General features: G+C 42.6%; 1 protein-coding gene across 1 annotated transcript in view; it reads left to right on the top strand.

Moving 5' to 3' along the window:
* The window catches only part of FRAS1 (Fraser extracellular matrix complex subunit 1), a 320,933-nt gene that overhangs the window by 216,223 nt on the left and 77,768 nt on the right, over positions 1 to 26,942 (top strand). Inside the window, exons 29-32 of the mRNA XM_039540816.1 lie at positions 2,810 to 3,136; positions 9,507 to 9,660; positions 15,934 to 16,112; positions 18,993 to 19,109. Coding sequence (XP_039396750.1) covers positions 2,810 to 3,136; positions 9,507 to 9,660; positions 15,934 to 16,112; positions 18,993 to 19,109 — 777 coding nt within the window. The remainder of the gene's footprint in view (positions 1 to 2,809; positions 3,137 to 9,506; positions 9,661 to 15,933; positions 16,113 to 18,992; positions 19,110 to 26,942) is intronic.

Below are 26,942 nucleotides of genomic sequence, written 5' to 3' on the forward strand. Positions count from 1 at the left end.
TCTAGCCAGTGTAAAGGGGAATGAGAATCGTGAACTTTAAGGCCTCTTTATATCATCAAAACAGTGTAAAACAGCATTAGCGTTCCTGAGAATCAGGGCCATAGTCTTTTAGTGTTGACTCTTGTCTGCCTGACTCTGCACCCTTCATCATAATGAGTCATTTCAGAAATATATAAAAGTTTCTTTAATCTCTCCAGTTCGGCTCAGATTTCAAGGCTGTAGTGCTATGCTGTGTTTTAGGCTAATTATGTAGGACTAATTGCAACACGGCTCCAAAGCAGAAATGTTGGCACTCTGGACTACTGACATCCTCACTATGTATAGCATTGGTGACCATTTTCTTTATCTATTTAGTGTTCCTGGTATGGAATAAATCCTCCAATTTGAGTAGGTTTTTTCTTTTTGGGGGACACATAGTCTCTTGATCCTGTGAAGTCAGTAGGAATTCAGCATCTCGCAGTGTTGGGCCCTTAAACTTGAGGATTTAAAAAAAAAAATCTTAATTGTGTTTTCTTGCTTTTAAGCATTATTTTCTGTGTGGGCTAAATTAATACCTTACGCAATAGGTTACACAACTCAACAGTGCTCCTTACAATAAAGAACTAGATAACTAATTTGAAACTGGCAAAATTTGGACTGTAACCGGACTTCTTCCCAGGTTGTGTAACGTCTTCAAAATAGAGGTTAGGTACCCCTTGGCCCTGGAGTTAAGGCTGTTGTTTACCAGGTCGGTCCAATCTATAAATTGAATTTGTTTTCCATAAAACATATGTTTGAGCATTATTTGGTGGCCTGGTACTTTGCACAGCAAGAAAATATTTCATTACAGGCCTAGTCTTACAGCTGTTGAAGTCAGTGATAGAACTCCCGTTGGGTTGAGTGGAAGCAGAGTAGAGACTTAGGTGAGCTAGGATTAGAGGTCTGATCCAAAGTCTATTGAAATCAGTTCCATCTCCATTGACTCCTAAGGGTCAGGCCCTAAGGTCAGTGTCTGTACAAGCACTTCATACAATAGCTGCGGTGAAGAGTTTACGAATGCTACTGACTGATTCTTTTGGAGACAATGGGCCAAATTCAGTCCTGGCATGAGGAGACATGATTCTGTTGACTTCAGTGGAAGTTGTACCTACTTATGCCCACACTGAATTTAGTCCAAAGTCTGTGATGCTTAATTCTCATTTTGTCTGCTGGACAAGAGATCAAAAGCCCAGCCAAGTGGAGATGGGTTTTTGCTTTATTATTGTTAAGACTCACTTCTTCACCAGCAGAATAACAAAACCCTGTGCATTCCCATGTTACTCCATTCAGTCACTTCCACTGAAAAGCTTTACCATAAGCTGAGGCCTCCCAGCCATTAGGGTGTTACATGGAGTCATTTGTGTGTGTGAAGCCATCACTTTAGATTTCTTTTTAATTTGCATGTCAGGGAATAGATAAGTACCCATGGTCTGTATCATGTGCGTTTGCAGTGGTGTTCCTTATATGACAATGTCATCGGTTTAATAATGTTTGTTTTTGAGGAAAAGAGTGGGTCTGAGAAGAAGAGGAGCTGTTCTAAAAACAACCCTGATTTCAGCAGAGGGATTCTAAACTAAGATTATTATTTAGTTGTATTATGGTTGTTTCTACAGGTTCCAACAGGGGTGAGGGCCCCATGATGAAAAGCACTGTACTAGTCTCTATCCCCAAGAGCGTACCGTTTAAAGTAGATGACAATAGACAACAGGTGCAGACAACCTGTATTCTTTGGCTTTGGGTTTTGATTAGGAAAAAAATCCCTTTTCTAAAGGTTCATGTTGCCTGCGTCCTAGATAAAGGGACGCTTGAAACCTGAGGAAAACACACTTACACAGATACGTAACTGGTTATCATGAAACAGTGATCTGTGTTATATGCCTTTCCCCTAACCTGTCTCTGTCTTGTCTAGTAGATTTTAAGTTCTTCAGAGCAGGGACAGTCTGCTGCTCTGGGCTCGTACAGTGCCTAACGCAAGGCGGCCCTGATCTCGGTTGCTGCCTGGGCACTACCGTAATCAATGTGATTAATAATGATGGTGCCATACCACCTGGGACTGCGATGTCATTTGATTACAAAAGCAAAGCATGGTTGGGCCTGGTCATTACCTGTATGGGAGGCCTCCACGGAACGCCTAGGAGCTGCAGAAATGGGTAGTGGTGAATGCAATAGGTGGCACTCTTCTCTTGGGTTACATCTAGAGCCATTACCCAGTATGTGCAAGAGGAGGCAGCGTTGTCTGTTCCGTGACATTTCAGCTCATATTTTTATGTATGTTTTCCTCCTCGTCCTAGCCTTACCTCGATAGGAATGATGCCTCCTCCTTGGTCATTGGGCCAGCGAGAGGGTTGTAACTAGACACTAGGACAGCTCTACCAAAATCAGGGGGGAAAGATCTTGAAATCAGTTATTGCTCGGAGTTCCCATTGACTTTAGCAAAACCAGGCTTTGTCCCTGGAGGTTCTTGTCGAGCTATCCAAGCAGAGCAGCAAAGCGGATACAGACCGTGCGCAGGTAACTACATTGCTTTATGCATAAATGTCCTGAGGCTTTTTGTTCAGCTTGCTGCAGTGTGAGAATCCCACCTTCTTATGTAATTAAATCTGCCTAGATAATCTAAATTCTACCCTTCTGGGGAAACGTGCAGTTAGTGAATCCCTGTTGTTTACAAATCGGGGCTTTCCAGCACATGAAGGGAATTAATCTCCCTACTCCACACCTTACTTCCCAGACTTCCATCACCATTAGAGCACTGCGGTTTAGCAAACAGCTAAGAGCTGGTTTTATGTTTCAGGCCCCATATGTGCTAAGGAATGACGTCCTCTTTATCAGCACAGGGGATATTGGATCAATAACAAACACGTTGCTTGATGTTCGAGACAATGACAATCCCCAGGATGTAGCGGTGGTGGTTTTAGATCCTCCACGTCATGGCCAGATGGTCAAAGCTCCAGGGGACACAGCTTCTGCAGCCCAAGTATTCCATCTTGATGACGTGGCGAATGGACTCCTACGTTATGCTCACGATGGTTCTGACAGTCGGGAGGATACGGTGCTTCTGCAAGTGAACGATGGGCACCACTTCCAGAATATCCTGTTCCACATTAAGATTGCTCGAAAGGTATGTTCCTTTCTGCAGTGGCCAAGCAAGTAGTTTATAAAAGCACTATATCTAGGGGGGAGGTTAGACACCAGACATTGCTGAAGGGGATGTGGCAAGAGAGGGGCAAAGCGGCAGGTTGGGTTTGCAAAATCTTGTCTGTTGGTGTTTTGGTTTGTAGACCCAGAATGGTTCCACTTTAGTGGTTCAGCTTAGCTAAACAGTTCCTGTTTCAGTTCATCTCTAGCTTCAGTTTGAGAGTTGAAAATGCACCATCCTATTTTGCTGTGGCAGCAATGGACATGTGAGAGGAGGAGAGCCTGACTCTACCCTCACTCCCTGGAAGGGAGGGGTGCTGAGAGGCTGGTAGCAATCAGCAGGCAGTAGTGTGAGATTGAACATGGGCCTCCAGCTAAAAAGTTCACATCCGGATCCAAACTTCCCCCAAAGTCTGAGAGTGCACTGATCGGGGGATTTGGGCCAGCAAATTATAAAATGAGGGGCCAGAGGCAGAGTTCTGATCCAGATAAAGATTCAAACTTCCCCAAAGTGTGGACGTGGTTGGGGTTGGGGTTGTGATTGTGACTGGCTTTAAAGCAAGTTATTCATTTGACCGGAGGTTAGGTTATGTAGCTAGGTAACATCAGTGGAGGAGTATGGAAGAGAAAACAGAAGAGCTTGGTGTTTGGAAAAGAGAGTTCTTCAGTTAGTTCCTGGCACAGTAAGTTAGTATTACATAGTCAATACTAAATTGAGAGAAGAGTGAATGCATCTGGAAAATGAATGGATCTCACGAAACTATCAGGAAAAGAAACCTACATAAATTAATAGGCTTAGTTAACAAGGTGTTTGATTTGCTGACTTCAGCTTTAAAGGGATTGGGAGGTATTGAGTGTAATGGGTTCATGGCTGATCAACATCCCAAAGCTATCAAGATCACTGAAGTTTAATAAACTTTACTTAGTACTTGACCCTTCTTAATATTTGGTAATGTTCCTAGAGATATTTGAGAAGAAATACCTACAATTTAACAATTATTGTTTATTTTACTTTAATTCTTCCATTTTTATTAAAAGCTGGATGTTCCCACCTGTAGTAGTGTTATTTCCATTCTAAGTACAGGGAATACTGTGGCAAAGAAAATTATGGTGCAGTTTCTATTTTTAAATCACATCACTTTAAAAAAAAGTAGAATGCGCTGTGGAAGACAATTTGTATGTCAGACACTATACAAAATACAATTGTGTAACTATCATTTCAATAATGTGTGGTGTTGTCATAAGATATCACTCTTCAAAAAGTCAAGGATTTGTCCACCTGAGAAGAGGTCAGATTTGTGCAGTCCTACTATTGTGTATTGTGGAACCCAATAACTACAACGGACTTCCCTATATAACTTTAGCCAAGTTGCTTAATCTTTCTGTGCCAATGGTACAGCTATTCTCCCATTCTTTTGTCTGTCTTGAAAATTGTAAGATCAGATTGTACGGTCTATCACTATGTGTACGGGGTCTTCTTCTCTTCTGAGGCTTCCAGGTGGTACTATAACATAACATAAAGAATAAAACTTAGTTGTGTGACTCGAGCACATCCATCTGATAATCAGAAAGGACTTGGGCTCCACCAGAATTAGAGCAGCCACACCAAATGTTAAATCATAGAATATCAGGGTTGGGAGGGACCTTAGGAGGTCATCTAGTCCAACCCCCTGCTCAAAGCAGGACCACTCCCCAAATGGCCCCCTCAAGGGAATTGAACTCACAGCCCTGGGTTTAGCAAGCCAATGCGCAAACCACTGAGCTATCATTAGCCCTCAAACTAACAGAAAAAGAATTGTTTGGGTGCCGCTCAGTTGTTGAAAGTGCCAGGTTTTGAAGCAAATGACAATGAAGGGTGAATTGCTGAGTATAGTTTGTTTTATTAGCCCTTGTCTCTGGTTTTTTTCCGGAGTCGTCCTTTGCAATGTTTAGCTACAAAGAGCAATGAAGGCAGTGAGACAGAGATGAGAGCAGAGCAGGATTTTGCATGAGATAGGGCTGGCAGGTGCCCAGTTTCTGCCTTATCCTAATTATCACCTTTCTGCAATAGCCTTGGGAGATGAATTGGATGCAAGCTTTATTTCAGAAGAGGTGCTGTCTAGACACACACAAGACGTCTCTTTTCTTCCTAGTTTTCATGTTGTTACAGATTCTGCTGTAACTCTAGCTGTAGGGTACTCTTTACCCTTGCTTCTAATCTAAGTGCATGAGGCTTATCATAATACAGTGCTGAATGATCATATGTGCTATGTCCTGATTTGAAAACATTTCTAGGATTTCTATTAAATTGGCTTAGAGAGTAACCTTTTAAGGTTACATCCATAGAAGCACCATATTATTAGAGTCAAAACATGAAGTAAGGGCCACTGATTCTTTCGAGTATTATGTAATTGAGAAATTGGCTTATCCACTCCAACTGAGTTGGTTTTTGCAAAGTATTTGCTTGAGTGCTTGTGTTTGCTGATAGCCTGATCTTCAATACACCAGACCCTCGCTAGAACGCCCGTCTATATAGCGCGAATTCGCATATAACGCGGTCGTGGCCATGGATCCCAAATTTAACTACTTTAATTGCAATTTATTTTAACGCGGTCCCGTGCATGGATCCCAAATCCTGCGTTCTAGCGAGGGTCCGGTGTATTTGTAAGACCCTCATCCCAGAACAGTTTGAACTACTGGAGCCTAAATGGTTGGCCTCATTTTCAAGAGCGCTTAGTAACGATTTGCATTTCTGTATTGTGCCCTCTGGCCATTTTAACTTTGATGTGGCTGTTGGTCCTGCCACTAACGATGCTCTGTTGGGAAACAGTGAGCCCACACCCTAGAAAATGTGCCATCTGGCAACATCAGATCAGCCAAAGCAGGGGTTAGACCTGGCTGCATGTTGTGTGTTTATTGTAGGTATCAGCCTGGGTAATAGGGTATGGAACCCTTTCCCTTCCAGGTGGCCAAAAGATACTTAGAGCAGATGGTTGTGTGATGTTCAGTGTAGTAAGGGCTGATAATCCCTGTTCATTTCGATGAGTATCTCCAGTGGGCAGTTTCAGCTGTAAGGCCCAGATTTGAATGGGCATAAAGACTGAACTACCTTCTCCCCACTAGGGGCGATTCAGCCAGGTCGGGGTTGAGGCACATTGGTAAAGCAATGTGGCAGAAGTCTGACCAGCAATAGTCTGAGCTATACTTGCTGAGTGGTTAAACAGAGAGGACTTTAGTCTTCAGGACCGCTTAGTACTCACAAAAGTGTGCATGTGTGCAGGTGCGCGCACACACACACACACACACACGAAATGTAACAATCAGCCTTACCACTGGTAAACAAAAACCGGACATGGTTTCAGTTCTGTCACTCACCTCTGCGGGAGAACTGACTCTGGCCTAGCTATAACTTGTCACTTACAAATAAAAGGATTAGCAAGCAAGGAACCTTTTGCTGAGTGCATTTTTATTAATTAGTTGGATCACAGCATCAAAGCCCAGCTGGGAATGTTATTGCAAAATGACTGACTGATTTATTGTGGGGAACGAAGAGCCCTTCATTCATTCATTCCTTGGAAACGGGGAGATGCCATTGTTGCTCTGGAACTGTGACCTTGCTTTTAATTAACATTTTCTTGGAAAGTTTTTCTTCTCGTACGATGCATTTTTGGCCCTCACCTCAAAGTACTCTGAAGCATGGCTGCTCTCTCGTTTCTCCCCTGCCATAATAAATCTGGTAATCTCTCTGACCCTTTCAAGCTGGTAATTTCCTGCTGCTGATTTATGCTTTGATGTTAAACTCCATAAGTGCCGTGACATCACTGACACTTGAAGACGGGTGGAAAGTTGCCATGGGTATTGTTAGGGTTCTCCTTAGCTGGCAATCAGTTCTGTCTTACTTCTGGTCAATTCTTTTAAAGAATAAAGCGACCATTTGTCCTAGGGGAACTGCTGATCCTAAATGATGTAAAACTTAGGACTACATGACATTCTGATTTTAAAAAATAGCTTTATGCAAAATCAATATTAAATGGATTAAAATTTGATTGGTAGATCTCAAAAAGTAATTTTAAATAGGGTGTTATCATACAATGGGGGTGTTTTAATGGGGACCTTCAGAGATCCTGCAGGGATTTGTTCTTGGTCCAGTGTTGTTCAATATTGTTATAAATGATTTGGAAGCAAATATAAAGTCATTGCTGATACAGTTTTTACATAAGACAAAACTTGGTGAAGCGGTAAATAATGAGGACACTTAAGTTATATCTGGATTGCTTGGTAAACTGGGTTTATTTGAACAACATGCAGTTGAATGCAGCCAAAGGCGAGGTCATACATGTAGGAACCAAGAATGTGGGTCACACTTACAGGATGTGCGGGACAGTAGCCTAGAAAGTAGTGACGGAAAAGGATATAGGGGTCCTGGTGGATAGCCCAGCTGAAGAGGAGTTGCCAATGTTGTGCTGTGGCTAAGAGGGTTAGTATGATTCTTGGCTGTAATGCAGCGCAATGTCGAGTAGACGGAGGGGAGTGTTATTACCAGTGTATATGGTATTAATGAAACCATTACTGGAATACTGTGATGTGTTCTGCTGTCCACACTTCAAGAAGATTGTTGAAAAATTGAAAATGTTTCAAAAAAGAGCTACGAGATTTATTTGGGGTCTGGTAAACCTGTCTTACAGTGGAAGACTTAGGAAGCTCAATATATTTAGCTTATCAAAGGGAAGATTGAGGTGACTTGACCATGGTCTATAAGTACTTACATGGGGAGAAAATTTTTGATAGTAGAGCACTTTAGGCCTGGTCTACACTGGGGGGTGGGTGGGTGTCGATGTAAGATATGCAACTTCAGCTACGGGAATAGCGTAGCTGAAGTCAACGTATCTTATTTCGACTTACCTCCTGTCCTCACGGCGCGGGATCAACGGCCACGGCTCCGCCCGTCAACTCCGTTTCTGCGGCTCGCCCTGGTGGAGTTCAGAGTCAACGGGAGCATGTTCAGGGATCGATCTATCGCATCTAGACGAGACACGATATATCGATCCGCGATAGATCGATTACGCAGGTAGTCTGGACGTACCCAAAGGTATAATTAGGTGGCTGGAAGGTGAAGCTGGATGAGTTCAGACTATAAATAAGGCACAGATGTTTAACAGTGAGGGTAATTAACCATTGGAACATTTAGCAAAGGATGTGGTAGATTCTTAATCACTTGAAGTCTTTAAATTAAGACTGGATGTCTTTCTCAAAAATACGCTCTAGCTAAACCACAAAATATGGGCTTGATACGGGAATTGCTGGGTGAAATTCTGTGGCCTGCGTTATGCAGGAGGTCAGACGAGATGATCATAAGGGCTTCCTCTGGCCTTAGACCCTATTAATCTAGGAGGAGGTATGTGAGAACATGTCACTGTTAAAGCTGACTTTGCCTCAGGATAAATTTGGCTGCCAAATATTCATTTTCCAGTTGGAAAACTTCCTCTGTCACAAATAAAGCGGGGCAGAACAGCAGGTTTATGTGTCTCCTCCAGACATGCTACCACATCCAAACTCCTCGGTCATTTCATATATTCGCAAACACTTGTGCAATTGCAGAACTATATCAGAAAAGTTCTCCCCAATGTGTTGTTGGTTCTAAAGGTGTTATACTTTGACATGCTTCTTAGGATGTGAAAGGGGTAAGAGATTGATGTGATTGCCAGGGATTGTGTGTCTTGAAGTGTCACTATTCCACTATGATGAAAATTACAGATACTTAAAAAGGTTGAGAGTGTTTTTATTACGGGTTGTTTTTAAATGAGGGTGTGGTTTATAACCATCCTCGAAAAAGTGTGTTTGGGGAAGGGATTTAAAGGAGGGAGATAGTCATTTAGTCAGACAAGTATCGTAGTCCTGGACAAAGGTTTTAGCAGTGGAGATAGTGAGGATTTTTCACAGTATCATGGAGATTAACCTTACAGGAGAGAAGCTGCAAAGGGAAAGGGAAACAGATGCACCAGAACTTAAGGACGAGGAAGACAATACTGTTTAAATGAAGAGGTGAAAAGGCCACTGAGAGAGACGGAGGATGATGGTACAGGAGAAGATTAGGGAGGGAATGACTTGAGATCAGGAGGAGCTGGACAAGATGAAAGTCACAAATGGGACTGATGGAGCAGAAAGTGGAAGGTGGGAGGGAAAAGGAGGTGGGAAATGGAGTTGGTAGGGCAGAGAGCGTCCCTCTTTGAAGCAGATGAGAATCAAAGAGAGTCAGCTGCATCCTGTGTTCTGCAATATTCAACCTCATCCGTCTTGTTTAAAAGTTTGTTTATATTGGCCCATTATCATTGCTCTTCAGCCAAGCCTCTGCTGCTTTCCTCCCTCCCCTGCAGAGTGATGGAGGCCCCCGGCTGGTTACTAACCCCCTGGTGTGGGTCCCACAAGGAGGGATGCTGCAGATCACCAGCAGAATTTTGCAAGCAGAGATGCCTGGTGCCAGTGAATCAGAGATAACCTACACGATCATCAAGGACCAGCCAAGATACGGTAACTTATTGTAGATCTTTTACTACCAGGGGACATTGCTGTTGTGCTGCTCCTTCTTCTCCTCCCCTGGCGTCTCCCACCCTTAACAGAAGTGCCGGGTTCTAATTCTGTGGGAGTCAGGCATGCTCAGCACTAAGGATATTATAATTTCATGATATTTTGTACACATCAAATGTCTTTGGAGAACACAGTTCGTTATAGTGCTGTGTTTAAATACAATCAGCTGTGAATACTTGCATATGATGTCCAAAGCCCACATCTGGCCAGTTAAAATGGGTGCGTAGGCTTGTAAAACAGTCATGGCTAGATTCCAGTCTGAATGCCCAAATGATGGGGCTGCACATTTCGTTTCATTGTCCATGTTTGCAGATTCATTGAGCTCAGTGCAGTTAATATGGAGTTAGACACAAATGCTCAAAGGTATTTAGGCACCTAACTCTCATTGATTTCAGTGGAAGCTGGGCACCAAGTATCTTTGAGGACCTGGGACATACACCCTCATGGGAGCACAATGTCACCCACTGTTTTTCAAATGGTAACATTATGTGATACCGTGTCGTCGTAGCCGTGTTGGTTCCAGGATATTAGAAGGACAAGGTGGGTGAGATAATATCTTTTATTGGACCAACTTCTGTTGGTGAGAGAGACAAACTCTGTGTAAGCATGAAAGACATTATCTCATCCTCCTTGTGTGTCTAATATCATGGGACGAATTTTGGCTTAAGAGCAGCACAAAGTAACATATACCCTGGGCACATCTGAGCAAAAGCCCACTGAGGACAAAAAAAATTCATTTCTTGATTATTTTGTAATGAAGGGGTTCATTGGTACGAGCTAAAATGCTGGTATTGGAATCCTTATATAAGCCTCATGTCTCCTAATTCCCACTGTGGGCGCTGATCTCTGGGTGGCTGCATTCACATGCAGTCCACAGTCTGCAGAAAGGCAGGTGTTAAAAGCATTCTAACGGATTGAGGGGAAGGGAGGGTGGTAAGTAATGGGATTTGTGACTGAGGTACAAATTCGGAGAAGCTGGATGGGAAAGAGAACATAGCACATCAGGCGGGAAAATAAATATGAATAAGAAAGAAGAATGGTCATTTCCCCATCAGATCCACGGTTTCATTAACAAGGACAAATAATCTTTAAACATCCTTTAGACCCGAATGAAACTGTATTGTTGCTTTAATTTGCTGAACCAGATCAAATTAGAAAGGGTCGCTTTAACAACGCAGACTCTGCACTTCTGTGTGTTGTTTTTAGAGTAAGTTTAATTCTTAAACAGCTGCTGACACATCACAGAAGATGTTGATAAAAACAGTGCTATTGTTCAGTTCATATTTACATACACACTATATTGTCTATGGGTAAGGTGTGTGTATCGCTTTCAGTCATTTGAAATATTTGTATGAAAACAGGATTTTTGTCTTTATGAGTTTGTCTCCTGCTGCCTAACCCTAATTTGAAGTTATAATCCTCTGGTTGTATCATTGCAATGATCTCCGCAACAACTATTTGTGATGATATAAACAAGGTTTATGGCTTCAGATTAGGAATAAACAGCAGGAGCCTTTGATCTTCAAAGTTTTCTATGAAATATTATCCCTGGTAGTCGTAGTAATAATAATAATAATTAATAATTTAAGAAAAAGCAAGGAAATACAGAAAACTGGTCCTGAGTAAAAAAGGAACAAAATAGGATTCCCGTACAAGCAGAATTCCAGATCCATGAAACTTGTGTGCATTTTCTGGTCCCAGCTTATTGTTGTTCCAGACCAATTAGAAATGAACCATCTATGTATTTTTTTTTGCTGATGCTTCCTTATGATTTGTGGGGGAATAGCAACACCAGGGGCTAAATCCTGGCCCAACTGAAGTCAGTCTCAAAACTCCAATTGACTTCAGTAGGATCAGGATTTCACTCCAGGTCTGTAATGTTAGTAAAATGAATGGGAATTGGCATCCAAAGAGACTGACTCACGTGAGTAAAGGTATCGGAATCAGGCCTGTCATTAGATTGAAGGACCATGCTGCTAAGGGAATATTAATGTAGTTGTCAGCGTGTGACGGGGTTGCCAGATGCAACCTGGACTGTGGAACGGCTGAGCCCTCCGAACTCACCAACCTGGGCTGCCTCTCACACTGTGATGCTGATGTCAAGCTATAACACTCTGACAGGCACTGCACTGACACCGACAGCCACAGGCAGGGACACACTGAACTGAGTTACATGAATGATGTCCCAGCCACTCATGAATCACCAGTAGGGAGGCTCCAGCCAATTCCCTCCATCTCCCTAGCTTTGCACTCCAGCACTGTCCCATCCAGCTCTGCTCAAGGCAGGGAGTTGGCCACTCCCTCAGTGTTGAATGGACATGCACCAGCCTTTGTAAATTGAGCTGAGATTTCCCAAGCACTTCAGCCAAATCGCACTGTTTTAGGTAAAATAGAAAACAGATTTATTAACTACAGAAAGATAGATTGTAAGTGACTATAAGTGGTAGGCCTGTAAGTCAGAGATAGTTACCTTAAGAAAATAAATTGAACATGCATTCTAAATCCTAAACTTTTAGTCTAAGCAAGAGTTGAACCAAACAATGTCTGACCCTGGTACAAGCAGGTTACAGTTCCTCAGTACACAGGCTGGGACTACCTTCCAGCCTGGGACCACCCTTCCCCAGTTCAAAGTCTTTGTCTTTAGACGTTCTTTTCCAGGTGTTGAGTTGTGGGGGAGAGAGGCCAGGTGATGGTGTCTCTGTCTCTCCTTTTATATCTTCTTCCTGCTTGCTAGAAAGATCCTTGCTGTGACGTGGTGGTTAGGCAACCTCCATTGGTCAGACAGTCTCCATTGCACACATACTCTCTTGAGAAGTCTCTGGGATGGCCCTTGGGAGAGTGGATTCCCTTTAATGGGCCATCAGCACATGTCTGGCTGGTCTTCTGTTGCAGTTGAGAGGTTGGCTGTGGGTGTCTTCCAACCTCACAATATATTTCAGTAACACACATTGCTATACTTCATAACTGCACGTATGATGTAGCACATACAATCCAAAAGGATATTAATGTTCAATAGATCAAGACTTTTCAAATGATACCCCCCAAGGCATGAATTGTACAAAACCTGTCATAATCATGTCATAATGATGAATATGGGGATTCCAGGGTGCTACTTTGAGGTACAGAGTGTCACATAGTGATAAAACGGAAACACGACATGCCAGCCTGCGTTTTTTTTATTGCTCAAACATCATTTGAATGCGATTTTGGGAAATGAACTAAGAGAGTTTAAAATGAATATTTTGCAAAGCAGAATTATTATTTCTACAAAAAGAGCTACATAATTTATATGGGTTTTGATTGGTAGCTACAAGGGATATTTTCAAAGGTCAAGAGAGAGGTGGAATGCACAGTTAAATACAGATTATTCAGTGGGAGGTTGGAGTTTGCTATACGTGCAGACTACATTTGTATCCATGAATACTAAAACATAGGATGATATGTAATTATTAGCACAGATTATATATAACTCTAAAACAAATGAGTAAAATTAAATTTGGAGGACCAGATAGATCCTCAGCTGGTATACCATAGCTCCATTGACTTAAGTAAAGTCAGGAATACTGTGTCCGGTTCTGGTGTCCCCAATTCAAGAAGCACGTTGAAAAATTGGAGACTCATCAGAAAAGAGCCCTGAGAATGACTAAAAGATTGATAAACGTGCCGTATAGCTAAAGACTCAAGGAGCTCGGTCTGTTTAGTTTATCAAAGAGAAGAGTCAAGGGTGGCTTGATCAGTCTGTAAGTACCTACCTGGAGAAAAGAAGCTTGATGATCGAGGGGTCTTCATTCTAGCAAACAAAGTTATCACAAGATCAAATAGCTGGAAGTTGAAGCCAGACACATTCAGACCCTAAATGAGGTGAAAAATGTTAACAATGAGGATAATTTGCCATTGGAATAATTACCAAAGCTTGTGGTGGACTCTCCATCACCGACCATTTTAAAATTAAGATATTGGATGTTTTTCTAAAAGATCTGCTCTAGTTCAGCCACAGCTATTACATGTGATGCAGCAATTAATTCAGGGAAATCCTGTGGTCTGCGTGGGTGTGTTTACACTGCACGCTAACCCCAGGCTCTGACTCCAGTTTGAGCCAAAACCCTTTAACATCCACACACAAATCAGTCTGACTCAAGTTAGCAAGCACTCAGGACCCTGGTTTTAAGACCCCACTAAGAGGGTGGGTCAGAGCCTGAGTCACGCAGCGATTCAGGTCCAAGCCTGGTTATTTTGCAGTGTGGATGCAGGTCAGGCCATACACCGAAGGTCTGCATACTGCAGTGTGGACATGTTAGCATGGCTGTGAGACCCAGGTGTAGTGGTTGCAAAGCCAGGATTACAATGCAGTATGGACACTCGAGCATGGGGTTGGAAATGCCAAGTCTACAAGCATGGGTCCCACAGATCTGGGCTTAATGTGCAGTGTAGATGTACTGTGTTATACAGAAGGTCTGACCAGATGGTCACAATGGTCCTTTCTGTCCTTAAAATTGATTAAACTATATGTGCTGAGGATCCAGCCCTAGAACTGTATACAAAATGTGATATAGAACCATTAATATTAGGAAAAATCTCTATAATGCTCCTATTGCAATTAACAGAAAAACTGTTATTGAAGTCAATGGTGCAGGGTTGGGCCATCATTCTGGACATGCCACCAAGTTTTGTTCTGAAGTTATTGAATATATACCTGATTTACCAAGTGTGTGGGGTTATTTAACCCAGGTGTTTGCATTTTGAAATAATTTAGAAGTTCTAGATTAAATAGACACAGCAGCCCTATGGGAGTAGCCCTGTCAGTTGCAAAAACATTTATAAGAAGATACTGAACAAAGGAATCTATACCTTCAGCGTAATGGAATCATTTACGTTAGTCAGAATGGATGAGGGTTAGGAATGCATGAATCCCAAGAGAACTCCTAATACCCATTCAGAGATGATGCAAAGATATTTAAGATCACATGGGTTTCTTATTTGATTACCAGTTAGATTATAATCTACTTTTTTAAGATGTTTTATTGTTTAATATAATATAATATATGGAGATATACCTATCTCACAGAACTGGAAGGGACCTTGAAGGGTCATGGAGTCCAGCCCCCTGCCTTCACTAGCAGGACCAAGTACTGATTTTGCCCCAGATCCCTAGGTGGCCCCCTCAAGGATTGAACTCATAACCCTGGGTTTAGCAGGCCAATGCTCAAACCACTGAGCTATCCCTCCCCCCCGACAGTGTCTTTTTTCATAAGGTTTTTGTTTGATTTGTTTGTATTTATAGATGAGATTTTGAGCAAACTTTGAATTGTGTTGCTCAATAAAATAAATAAAATACTTAGGACCAAGATTTTGATGCCCTTTTAGTGAGTAGCACTTGACTCTGTGTAGTCTCATGGAAGTTAGTGGGGCTACTCATGGAGTAAAATGTTGTTCATCATGAGTAAGGGATAAGAATCTTCTTCCATATGTATTTGGAGGGTCAAAGTTGATCAATAACAGGATTGATCCTCCAGTGATAAACATTGTCATGGCTGCATTGAACCCAGTGGAGCTAGGAGAATTTACATCAGCTGAGGATCTGTCTGGCTGTGTGTAAAAGCTGATATAAGCAGAATGTTTTCTGTGTGATTTCAGGGGATCTTTAAACTGAATATTATTCTGACTAGAAACTCTAGATTTGCAGATTTTGTACATCAGCTAATAATACTGGGTGTTTGAATGTATTAGTTCAGCATTTCTATATGTGCTGAATATTTCTGCTTAATGAAATTAGTAAAGAATAAAATTATGAGGTTAAAAGGTGCACAAAAGCATCAAATAAAGTGGGCCAGAAAGAATTCAAGTGCACTCCATATGTTGACACAAACACTTACAAAGAGTCAGCTCTCCCTACACATAGGAGTAAGTAGAGTGGTCTAGGAACAGTGTACTGGCACTTGGGAAACGTGGGTTTTGTTGCTGGCTCAGCGTAGGTGATCTCTGGAATCTTCCCTGTGCTGTCACCCATCTCCAGAAATGGATTCCCCTACTTCCCAGGGGTGTTCGGAGGCTGGTGATTTTGGAGTATTCTAATCTAGAGCCAACCTAGTAAACAGAAGAAGTCTTCACCCAGTGGGTGAAGACTTTTCCCTTTGAATGCACATTGGCTGTGGGGAAGGACACACACTCCTCCTTGTCTCATGCATGGCCTCTCCCCGTTCACCTCTGCTTTCTCAGGGGAGGTGGTTCTTCTGGTTCCAATGCCAGCAGATGGCCCAGCTGACACATGGCAGCGTCTGCCTGATGGAAGAGCTGCCACGCCAACCACCTCTTTCACCCAGCGGGACATCAACGAAGGCATTGTTTGGTATAGGCACTCTGGATCCCAGGCGGAGAGCGACTCCTTCTATTTCCAGGTACTGCCTGTCTTGCCATCTGTCCTAGAGCAGCTGTTATTTTCCTCTGAGACTTACTGTTTGCTGTGTCTGATCCATTATCAGGATCAATATTTGTGCCTGGTGACCGAAAGGTTTAATCATAAAAAGACTCCCTGCAGGTAGGACCAAATCTTAGTCTTAATGCGGGTAAAACTCCCACTGATGCTAAAGAGCGTTTTATCCAACTGCAGGATTTGGCCTCTTGTAATGACCGCAGTAGTAGAGGTATCCATCTGCAGAGCTGATTTATTAGGCTGACTCTTGTACGGTGATGTTGACCTTGTTCAGAAAGTCACAGACCACATTGCAGATCTGGGGAAAATTGCCTTTCAAACGACATACTAAGGGACTGCCAACTCCTAGAAGTTTGTCTGATTCTATGTCCATCTCACAGAGGAGTAGATTGCACCACTCCAGTAGTAATATCCTGCTGGTAGCCTCTCTAGGCAGGAGATGGAGGAGTAAAGCCATTAAAAAGGTGTGAGAGAATGACTGTCCCCAGAGTGAACAGGTGCACAATGGCCTCTACGTGCATGGCCTGGCTTAGGACTGCCATGAGAATGAAAACAGCAGACTCATTACAGACTGGAGCAGTGTGCCCAGAGACTGATGCTTGCTGGGATAGTGATAGTATCCCCCTCCCCTTGAATGCTTGGATCTACACAGAATATTTGTTGTTTAAAAATGCCGATGATCAGGGCCCTTCACTTTTCAGGAGCCCTGAGGTGGAGGTTTTCATGGAGTCAGTGTTGGTGCGTGGGAGAGGTTTGGGATTGGCTCCCAGGCAGACCAGGTTTGGAAGGGAATAGGGCGGTGGGGCCAGGAGGCATATTTTCCCCACCAGCCCCACAGACATCGCTAGAAAGACATAACACAGCTTATTGCACTCTTATCTTTCTGTAACCTTTTGTAATAGGACCCCTCTTCAAGATAAGGGGTTTCCAGGGGGCAAATGTGCCTTAGGCGATGTCCTGGGAATGACTGAGGGGGGAGCAGAAGGAAGGGAAGGAAACAACACTCCATGAGGAGATGGTTGCAGAGTTTTCCTCTGCCCAGGCTCCCTCCCATATGTATATCTCTATATCTGGGTGATTCATCCCTGAGAAAAGCATCACCTCGAGACTTGCTGCTGCAGTTATGGAGGTGTGGCTCACGACTCCAGCGTGAAGTTCTGTTTTGCACGTAAAGCAGGGATTTAACTTCTTTGTATCGTATGAAAAATGCAGCATGCCCTCCCCAAACGTACCATGCTTACTCTGAGCAGCGAGTGGATTTTTTTGAGAGTTGAGTTAGATTTGAAAACACCAAGGCCAAGTGCCCCTCTCTCTCCTAGGGTTCCCTCATGTAATAATTTAATTTTCATAATAGACTGCTCCTCTCACTCCATCAATAAATGTATATATAGACAAAAAGGCACAAAATACACCCCAACAGCCATTATAATAAAATAAACCCCACCATCCCAGCAGGCAGAAGGATCATAAAATCCCTCAGACAGTACCATGCATTTTGCTTGGGAAGTTTAACAGTCTCCCATAATGCTAAGTCAACATGAACATTTGTGTACAATATTTGTTACATTTGGTTTACAACCTAGAAGCTATTACTGACAGGCAGTTAAGGTAATTTCTGAAGTAATTAACATAAGTGATAATGAGGAAGTTGAGAGTGCCAGATGTTGAGCAAGCTAATCTTTAATTTAATTGCTATGTTGCTGTTAGGTATATGCCTTTTGCATGAGTCAGACGTTTGTTTTTAGTTTCTTGGTGCAGTGACAATAATTGTCTGAGGAGCCCTATAGGGAAAAGAAGCTACAGAGTGCGGTGTCACATCAGAAGATCATAATACATCTGTCTGAGTGCAGAACAGTGGATTGTGACTTCCTAGAAAAGGCAGGCGTATGTGTTTTCAACCGCGCTCTGGGAATTGTAGTTCAAATGACATCAACATAAACAGACCCTGTGAGTGACTAAAATCATTTCAGTTTTACTCTTTTAGGCCCTGGTTCCGCAAAGCATTTTCATGCACATTCTCAACTGGAAGCGGGTGTTAAGTCCATTCTTACTCAGCAAACTGTTTTAAGTTCTGTTGAAGTCAAGGACATACTGGGGCCTAATCCTTCCCTGGTGTTGAGCGCCAATGTGGGGTGCTGAGCAGGGAAGGCAATGAGAGCTAAGGGCGGTTGCCGAATTTCAGGATTATTATAAGCTTTTCTAGCATAGTTTTTACACTATGTTTTAGTGTTTTAAAATTTTTGTAAAATAATTTTGCTGGATCCATGTGTTTATTAAAAAAAAAAAGCAACTGCAACAGGACTGTGATGAGTTAGATATTAATTTCATCTTGGTATTGGGATGGTGGTATGGATCATCTTCCAGTGTGGAGCACAGTCGTCTTGTGCAGCCTTAACCTTGGTAGTATATTGTATCAAAGCACAGTACAGTCTGGCACCTACTATGTGAGTGCATTTGGATTACAGAGAAGCAACCCTAAGAGACATCTGGTTGAAGATACAGTATGATTTTTTTCAGCATTTATCATCTAGTTCTACTGCTGGCTCGTGTTCTCAGGATCAGCCTCTAACTTGTCCTCCCAAAGCCAGGAGGAGGTAGGGTGACCAGATGTCCCGATTTTATAGGGACAGTCCCGATTTTTGGGTCTTTTTCTTATATAGGCTCCTATTACCCCCCACCCCCGTCCTGATTTTTCACACTTGCTGTCTGGTCACTCTAGAAGGAGGAGTAGGGGAGGTTAAGAGGAGGGCCTCGAAACGCAGTTGTGTTTTCAAACACTAGCAGTTCTTCATCGTTGCGAATGAATTGTGATCAGGATTCCATTTGTATGATCTTGCATTTGCAGGTATCGAGTGCTGCTATTCCACAAACCCACCTGGAGACCCACATATTCAACATTGCCGTTCTCCCGCAGATACCTGAAGCACCACAGCTCTCACTTGGGTCCTCTCTCCATTTGACTGTAAGTCTATTCCAAAGCCACTGACTAATTGTCATTGCATTTTTCCTTCTCATTATGGGAGTGCACAGAGACCAGACTTTGCCACAGAACAATTATCACTCAATATTGCTTCCTCTTAATGTTGTTCAGCCTGTGCATTGTACCTGATTCAAGGATCGAGGGAAGTTTAAAGAAAGAATGCTATACAGCTGGATACATAGTAGAAAAAAGAAAAGTGAAATGAATCATAGTCAGCTCAGATGCTGAAATGTAAAAAAAAATAAAAAAAAATAAATTGGAAAATCAATATGAATAGAGGTGATGGAGATACAGTTGTACATTGCAGAGGCTCTTAATAAAGAAGAGAAAGGAAGAAATTACATTTTAACATCTTTTCAAAGAATTCCCCCAGTTCTTAAACCCCCATGTATTAGAGAGACCATTACAGTGGGAAAAGGCAAAAAGGTTTGGGTTAGAGAGACAATAACAAATAGATTTGATGAGTAACTGCACTGCAATCCATATTTACAAAGATCACAGTCTGCTCGCAATGACAAAGTTCCAATCCATCAATCTGACACCAGAAACATTTATTATAATATTTTCCTAAAACATTCAGTCATGTCTTTTACATTTCATTCTAAATTACTCTTTTTGAAGCATTGGCACTGGAAGTAAATATTGCGTTTTTATACCATTTCATGTAATCTAATGCAGTTGTTTCCCTAATCATTTTAATTTGAAGAGACGCCTGCAAGGCTGGTGGGAATTAAATTAGACACACAACAAGTCTTGGAAGGGTTGGCAGGTGTATGTAGTGTACATGGCATATATTTTTGCTTTGTTCTGCTGTCTGCTCTGTTCCTGTGAACTAGCAGAATGCTGTTGTATGCCTGAATCCTCCTTGGAGTTCTGGTGATAGGATAACCCACTGAGACCCACGCTTTATGCCAACAAATAGACCTTAGTTCGACTGTTTCTTTCTCCATCCAGACTGATACAAAGCCCACTGATGTCAAGAAGAGTCTTTTCAGTTAAGTCAGTTGGCATCAAGATCCACAAGTGTAGCACAGTGTAGGAAGTTCATGGTGCAGTGAAGAATACAGAGAAACTCAGACCTTCTACAAATTGGGCCAAATTCGGCCTTGGCATAAATTAATGCAGTTCCCATTAGCTTCAATGGGACCTGTACCTGATTCACCAGGCTGAATTTGGTCCATACAGCCTGTTTCTGAAGTGTAGGATTGCTACTCACTCTTGTTATTTTCAGCATGACCCTGATTTTAAAATCATTTCAAAGTATCTTCAGGGAGAATTCAGCATCATTGTCTTGATGTTGGGTTGTGCAACCCCTGACAGCACTGAGCAAAGATGTTGTGACACTGGCTTAATGACATTGTTGTTATTAATATGCTCAGAAGTGTGCTGGGTACCTGTCGTAGGGGCGTAGCTACCCCACAGCACACACTGCTGGCCATACACGGTACAGCGGGCTCTCCCGCAATTTCCTTCTCTGAGGTGGGTCTCTTTGGCTCTCCACATGCTGGTCTGTGCAGGAGATGGGACTTAGCCCTCTGGCCAAATCACAAGCAAACCTGTAGCAACAGTTCAACAAACAAAAAGGTTTCTGCCTCTTCGCCCACCCTCTGGGCCTTGCTCTCAGCCCCTTTTTTGGCTGTGTGAGTTATTCTGGCTCTGAGACAGAGCACTGAGTCCCCAGGCCGGTTCCCTTGGAGTACCGTTCTCAGCCGCTTTTGGGCTCTGTTCCTTGCGTCCTTCCCTGCTGTGGTACAGAGCACAGGGCTGCCACGCTCGTTTTCTGGGAGTACTTCATCTCCTGCAGACCCTGGCTCAGGCCTTCCACAGAAGCCTGCCCACTCCCTGTGGTTCCACCTTAAGATTGATCTCATTCTCAGTCCTTTTATAAGGCCCATACGTCCGCTAAGATGTCACCGGACCCTCCTTAGTCCCTCCACCTCAGGCTGGAAGCAGCTAATTAATTATGGCCAGGTGTGGCTGGCCCATCTCCTTTTAAAGGGGCCAGTCACCCTGTGACATTGCCTTATGAAAATAAGTAAAGACCCAGTCTGTGCCACAGAGAGTCAACGTGACCCAGCAAGTGAGGGTCATAAACAGACAAGTTGGTAGTGGGTTGTAATAAGGTCATGTGGTGATTAAGGCATGTGGACATCTCAATGGCTCTGCTACCCTGCCCTTCCCCCCACCTTGCTCACAGACAAGATGGCCGAAGTGAGGCATTAGGAGGGATTTGAAGGTGGCCTGGTGAACAACTTTGGGGCCGGCGTTCCAAGCATAAGGGAGATGGCTTGGAATTGCCTGTGAGAAAAGCCATTGCTGAGTGGAGGGGCCAGGAGAGAAGGTCGGAGCTGTAGGCAGGGGTGCATGATGCCTGGCATTGGGAACCAGGGCTAGCCATCTGAATGAGATGCACAGGCATGTCTGACCTTATTAGCTACTAATTCTTTATTCATGATGCGTTAAGTGCCGACAGCATGCTTGGCTCTGTCATAAACCCAGATAAAGACAGAGTCCTGGCCCAAACGACCTTGCAGATAGACAAAAACACACGGGGAGGATAGAGATAACTTTAGATCTGCCTATTGTAGGTCCTTATGCAACCCCCATTAGCACGGTCTCTGCATGCCCCCCCCACACCTCTGTGAAGTAGGGCAGTGCTGTTATGCCCATTTTATAGAGGGGGAACTAAGGAGCAGAGAGACTAGGGCCAGCTTTTCCAAGCTATTTAGGTGCTTAAAGATGCAGATAGACGCCAAGTGGGATTTTCAGAAGCGTTTAGGGACCAAACTCCCACTGAAACTGAAAGTAAATGGGAGTTAGGCACCATGGTGCTTTTGAGAACTCCACAAGGCTTCTTTAGGCATCTGCATCTTTAGGCACCTGAATACCTTTGAAAATCTGGCCCATAAGTGACTTGCCCAGAGTCACACAGGAAGTCTGTGATGAAGCCAGGAAATGAAGCCAGGTCTCACAAGCCCCACCCTGGAACCATCCTTTCAGGTGTTATAGGGGTGGGTGGGGAGTTCTTGCTGTTTCATATTGGGTAGGTAAAGGATCAGTGCTAACCTGGTGAGTGATATACTGTGGAAGAGAGTAGTTAGCATGTGATTTCTTAGAAGAAATAGGTTTCCAGGTGGCAATGAGGGAGGAAGGCCTTGGGTCTGGGAGGGAATTCATTCCACACACTGGGGTTGGTGAGGTAGGGAGACAGGAATGGGTGAAGGAACTGAAGGGAGTGGTGAAACTTGGATCAGTGAGATCATCATGGCACGGTGATCTTATCAAGGTTTAAAATAAGGGCAACCTTCTGCTGGCAATAATAAAATCTGTTCAAGTTGTTATTTGGAGCAATATTCGGTAATGTATCTTTTCCCTTTGCATTTTTTTTTAAACAAGATTCCTGGGGGAGGTGTCCGATTGCTCCATGCAATGCTGGATATTATAGCTAATTACACACCAGAAAATCCAACAGTGTCATAAAATATTGTGCTTTACTTGAGGGGGCTCATCACAACCTGCAAATGCTGCCTCTTTGTGAGACAAATATGCTTTGGAGACAATTACAAAGGGACCATAACATTAACTTTTCTCATCATAAAAGGACTGCACTTCCCATGTCAGCGTGATTGAGTTCTGCTAATCCGTTTTCAAATGTCTAAATTCCTTCAGAATTAGACTGGCGTCTTTGCTGAAGAATGAGCTCAATGCTAAGTCCTTCTACAGCACAAGATTGGTTTGACTGATCTGTACTAGAAAGGTCAAAGAAAGTTAAGTGAAAGTTTGACGATTAAGCTGGGCATGTATCTATAGTGTTTCCTTTTTCAATTATGCATCAAGTTACACCTTCCCCAAAAGATATGATTGATGAGGTGAGAATGTAGCTTCTCTGATGGCAAACGCTAGCTGAGTGTAAGCTGAGATCAGATTTGTGGGGTGGAAGGAAATTCTGTGATTGTTAAAGTGCAGTTTTATTCCAAAAAGTGGCTCTGTAAAATTGACACCATCGTTATCATGAGACGTGTTCTCATTCAGAGCCATATCTGCTGGAGTCAGTGCCAAAAAGAACTTTCACTGCCATCAATTTCTGTTAGCTGTGCAGAGCCAATGTAGCTAAGAGGTAGCAAGCTGAATTCTATTCCGTCATGTGCATCAGCAGCAGAATTGTTTTCTAAGTTCCTTTCAGGTACACTTGTGCAAATGTGCTGAAAACAGTGGGGTTGAACAGTGTCCCGAAATACTGATTTATTTAATGAATGGTGTATATTAGAGTTAATTTGCTCTTGCTTTTTACCCCTAGCTGTTTTTTAAGATGTATTCTGTCAGGAATGTTGCTTTAATGGTGCATAATGGCAGAATCAAAACTATAACTTTAATCCAAGTAGGCTGAGGACAAATATACTCCCACAGTGAGCACTGGACATAAGGTTGGGGTTGTCTCTTTTTTTATTCATTGTGCTGTGTACTTGGATACAAGAAAATACTGTAGGAATGACAGGCTTAACATACAAGATAATCAATACACTTTTTTTCATCTGAGGATCTCAAAGTATTTCACAAAGGTAGCTAAATCTCATTGTCCTCATTTTACAAATGGAGAAACTGAGGCACAGAGAGCACATACAATTAGCCTGAGGTCATGCAGTGGCAGAGCCAGCGATGGAATCCTGGTCTCATGACTCCTAGGCCATTAGTGTATGTTGTCCAGAATCCTGCCTTCGGCATTCGCCAGTATCTGACACTACAGAGAAAGGTAAAATCATACCTCGTAATAGATCTAGCCAGTTGTATAATACTGAAACATTCCACACATAGTCATAGAGTTTACGAACAGAAGGGACCACCAGGTCATGGAGTCTGACGTCCTGTATATCACAGGCCACTGGCAACACCCAGCACCCGCACACTAACCCAACAACCAAAATTAGACCAAAGTATTACAGCCCATAGGGGACTAGCTATTATGTGCCACAAGCAGAGAGTAGGAGTGACTGAGGTTCACCAGTGACCAAGCCCCTCCCACTGGCAGGGAAATGCTTGTGAGACAATGCCCAGGTGATCCTGGCAAGTGACCCGCACCCACACGCTGCAGAAGAAGGTGAAAAAATCCCAAGGTCACTGCCAATCTGAGCTGGGGGGACGACTCCTTCCTGACACCACATGTGAGGATCAGTTAGACCCTGAGCATGTGAACATAAACCAGCCAGCCAAGCACCCGAGAGAGAGAATTCTCAATACCACCACAGAGTCCTGTCTTCCCCATCAAGTGTGCCATCTCCAGCCATGTCTGTCTGTCTGTCTATCTATCTAATCATAGCAAAATAGTGTGTTAAAAGAACATCATTAAGGTCGCAAAGTTGAGCACTCAAATGCTAGGAAAGTACTGGGTCTTGTGAAGGGGTGGAGCATACTCAGTCACTCTGTGGGGACGACTCATGCCCAGGCCAGTCACAGCACTAGAAGCCGTGAGAAGCTCAGACATGCCCAGTGAGGATGGAATCTTCAGAGATTTTAGCAATAAAGCTCTACCAAGTCTCTAGTGAGCATGTGCAAACTTTCAAAGGCTTATAACTTGGCTGGATGTGGACAGATTTTTACAGAGACGGTAACAGGTACGCAAAGGACCCCTCCCAAATGTCATGTCCCTGATCCAAAGCATAGGGGCTCTAGAGCATGTCAGAGTAAGGGCCACAAGAAATTTCCCCTCTAGCATTGTTCTTAGAAATGGCAGAACCACATTGGCAAAATTTTTATTTTTTTTTTAAATCAGCCTTATGGAGACACCCAGCATGGAAAATTTCCGTCCAAACAACTGAAGTTTGGCAAAATTATAAGCAGCTGAAAATAGGGTCTTATATCGGATGCGTTATGCAACCTCAGTAATAGGTGGTGGTACTAGTCCCACCTATAATATAGTTATTTATATCCCATTGAATAATATTGCATATGTTCTCCTGTCCATATAAAAGTCTAACATTTTTTTTTAATCCTACTGTTCTCTTGGCCACAATATTATCCGCTGTAAGTAATAGATTTATTTAGGGAAGTAGTTACCTTTTCCACTTTTAAATATGTGGTCTTTCAATTTCACTGAATAGCCCCTTCTTGTATTAGAAGAAAGGATAAACATGAGTCCTCAGTTTACCTTCCAGGTAACAAGGCTTGGCAGAATTCATTTTTTATTTTTATATGGTTTGGACGGATAATATCGTTATTTATTTTTAAGCATTTGTTTTTATATGTTTATCAATTGAAATTTTTGCAGATGCTGGAAGTAACGTTCTAAAAATTAAAACTTTGTAAGAGTTAAAACACCAGCTGTCAACATCACATGTCAAAATATACGAAGTAAAAATCCTCCACTAACACTGGCATTCCAACCCTTTTTATATACACATTAAGGTGGGACACTAGTAAGTTCCCAAGCAGCAGTTTTCTTACTTTGCCTGTCTGTAAATTTGGATTGTTATCAATGGAAATATTTTTTCATTGGTTTGTGTGTGTACGGTGAAATCATTATTTATTGACAGATAAAAATCAAATCTTTCCAAACCTACCTGTAATATTCATTATCTTATATATATCTATCATGTTCCCTCTTCATTTTTTTCCTCTAAACTAAACATTTTCAAGGTGAAGTCCTGACTCTATTGAAGTCAATTTGAGTTTTCTTGGGAACTTCAGTGGGGCCAGGATTTCACTCCCAGTCTTTTCAATCTCTCCTCGTAAGGAGGTTTTTCCATTCCTCTGTTCTTTGTAGTTTCTTTTTTCTGAATCTCTTCTATTTCTGCTATGCAGTAATCAGAACTGAACATAGTATTCTAGGGTAGGCTATACCACTGATTTATATAATGCCATTATAATATTTTTGGTATTATAAGGTAGTAAGTAGACTGTACGCAATATGGTGAGTGGGAGGAAAAAATTCTTCTTGATCCTCAGCAGGTGATCATCTTATGCTCTAAAGCAGGGGGTTTAATTGCCCATGTAATTAACTTAGCTTGAATAGATACAGATGTTGGTGATCGTGAAATGATCTGGGCCCTTTTAGGATCCAGATGGAGTATTTAACTCAGTGACCTCTTGCAGCAGTTTTCTAATGCCAATATACTGGCATTAGGAAAGGTTCAGAGAAGGGCAACTAAAATGAGTAGGGGTTTGGAACGGGTGCCATATGAGGAGAGATTAAAGAGGCTAGGACTTTTCAGCTTGGAAAAGAAGAGACTAGGGGGATATGATAGAGGTATATAAAATCATGAGTGATGTGGAGAAAGTGAATAAGGAAAAGTTATTTACTTGTTCCCATAATATAAGAATTAGGGGCCACCAAATAAAATTAATGGGCAGCAGGTTTAAAACAAATAAAAGGAGGTTCTTCTTCACACAGTGCACAGTCAACCTGTGGAACTCCTTGCCTGAGGAGGTTGTGAAGGCTAGGACTATAACAGGGTTTAAAAGAGAATTGGATACATTCATGGATGTTAAGTCTGTTAATGGCTATTAGCCAGCATGGGTAAGGAATGGTGTCCCTAGCCTCTGTTTGTCAGAGGGTGGAGATGGATGGCAGGAGAGAGATCACTTGATCATTACCTGTTAGGTTCACTCCTTCTGGGGCACCTGGCATTGGCCACTGTCGGCAGACAGAATACTGGGCCGAATGGACCTTTGGTCTGACCCAGTACGGCCGTTCTTATGTTAGTTAATTCCAGTGCATTAAGACTCTCATACATCCACAAGTTATATATATAAAATATGCAGTACAGTGTGCTCACACACCACAGTAGCTCTTTGGAAGTGTTGCATTGATAATGTTCTTGT

The sequence above is a fragment of the Mauremys reevesii genome, linkage group 5 (assembly GCF_016161935.1).
Source record: "Mauremys reevesii isolate NIE-2019 linkage group 5, ASM1616193v1, whole genome shotgun sequence".
NCBI lineage: Eukaryota > Metazoa > Chordata > Testudines > Geoemydidae > Mauremys > Mauremys reevesii.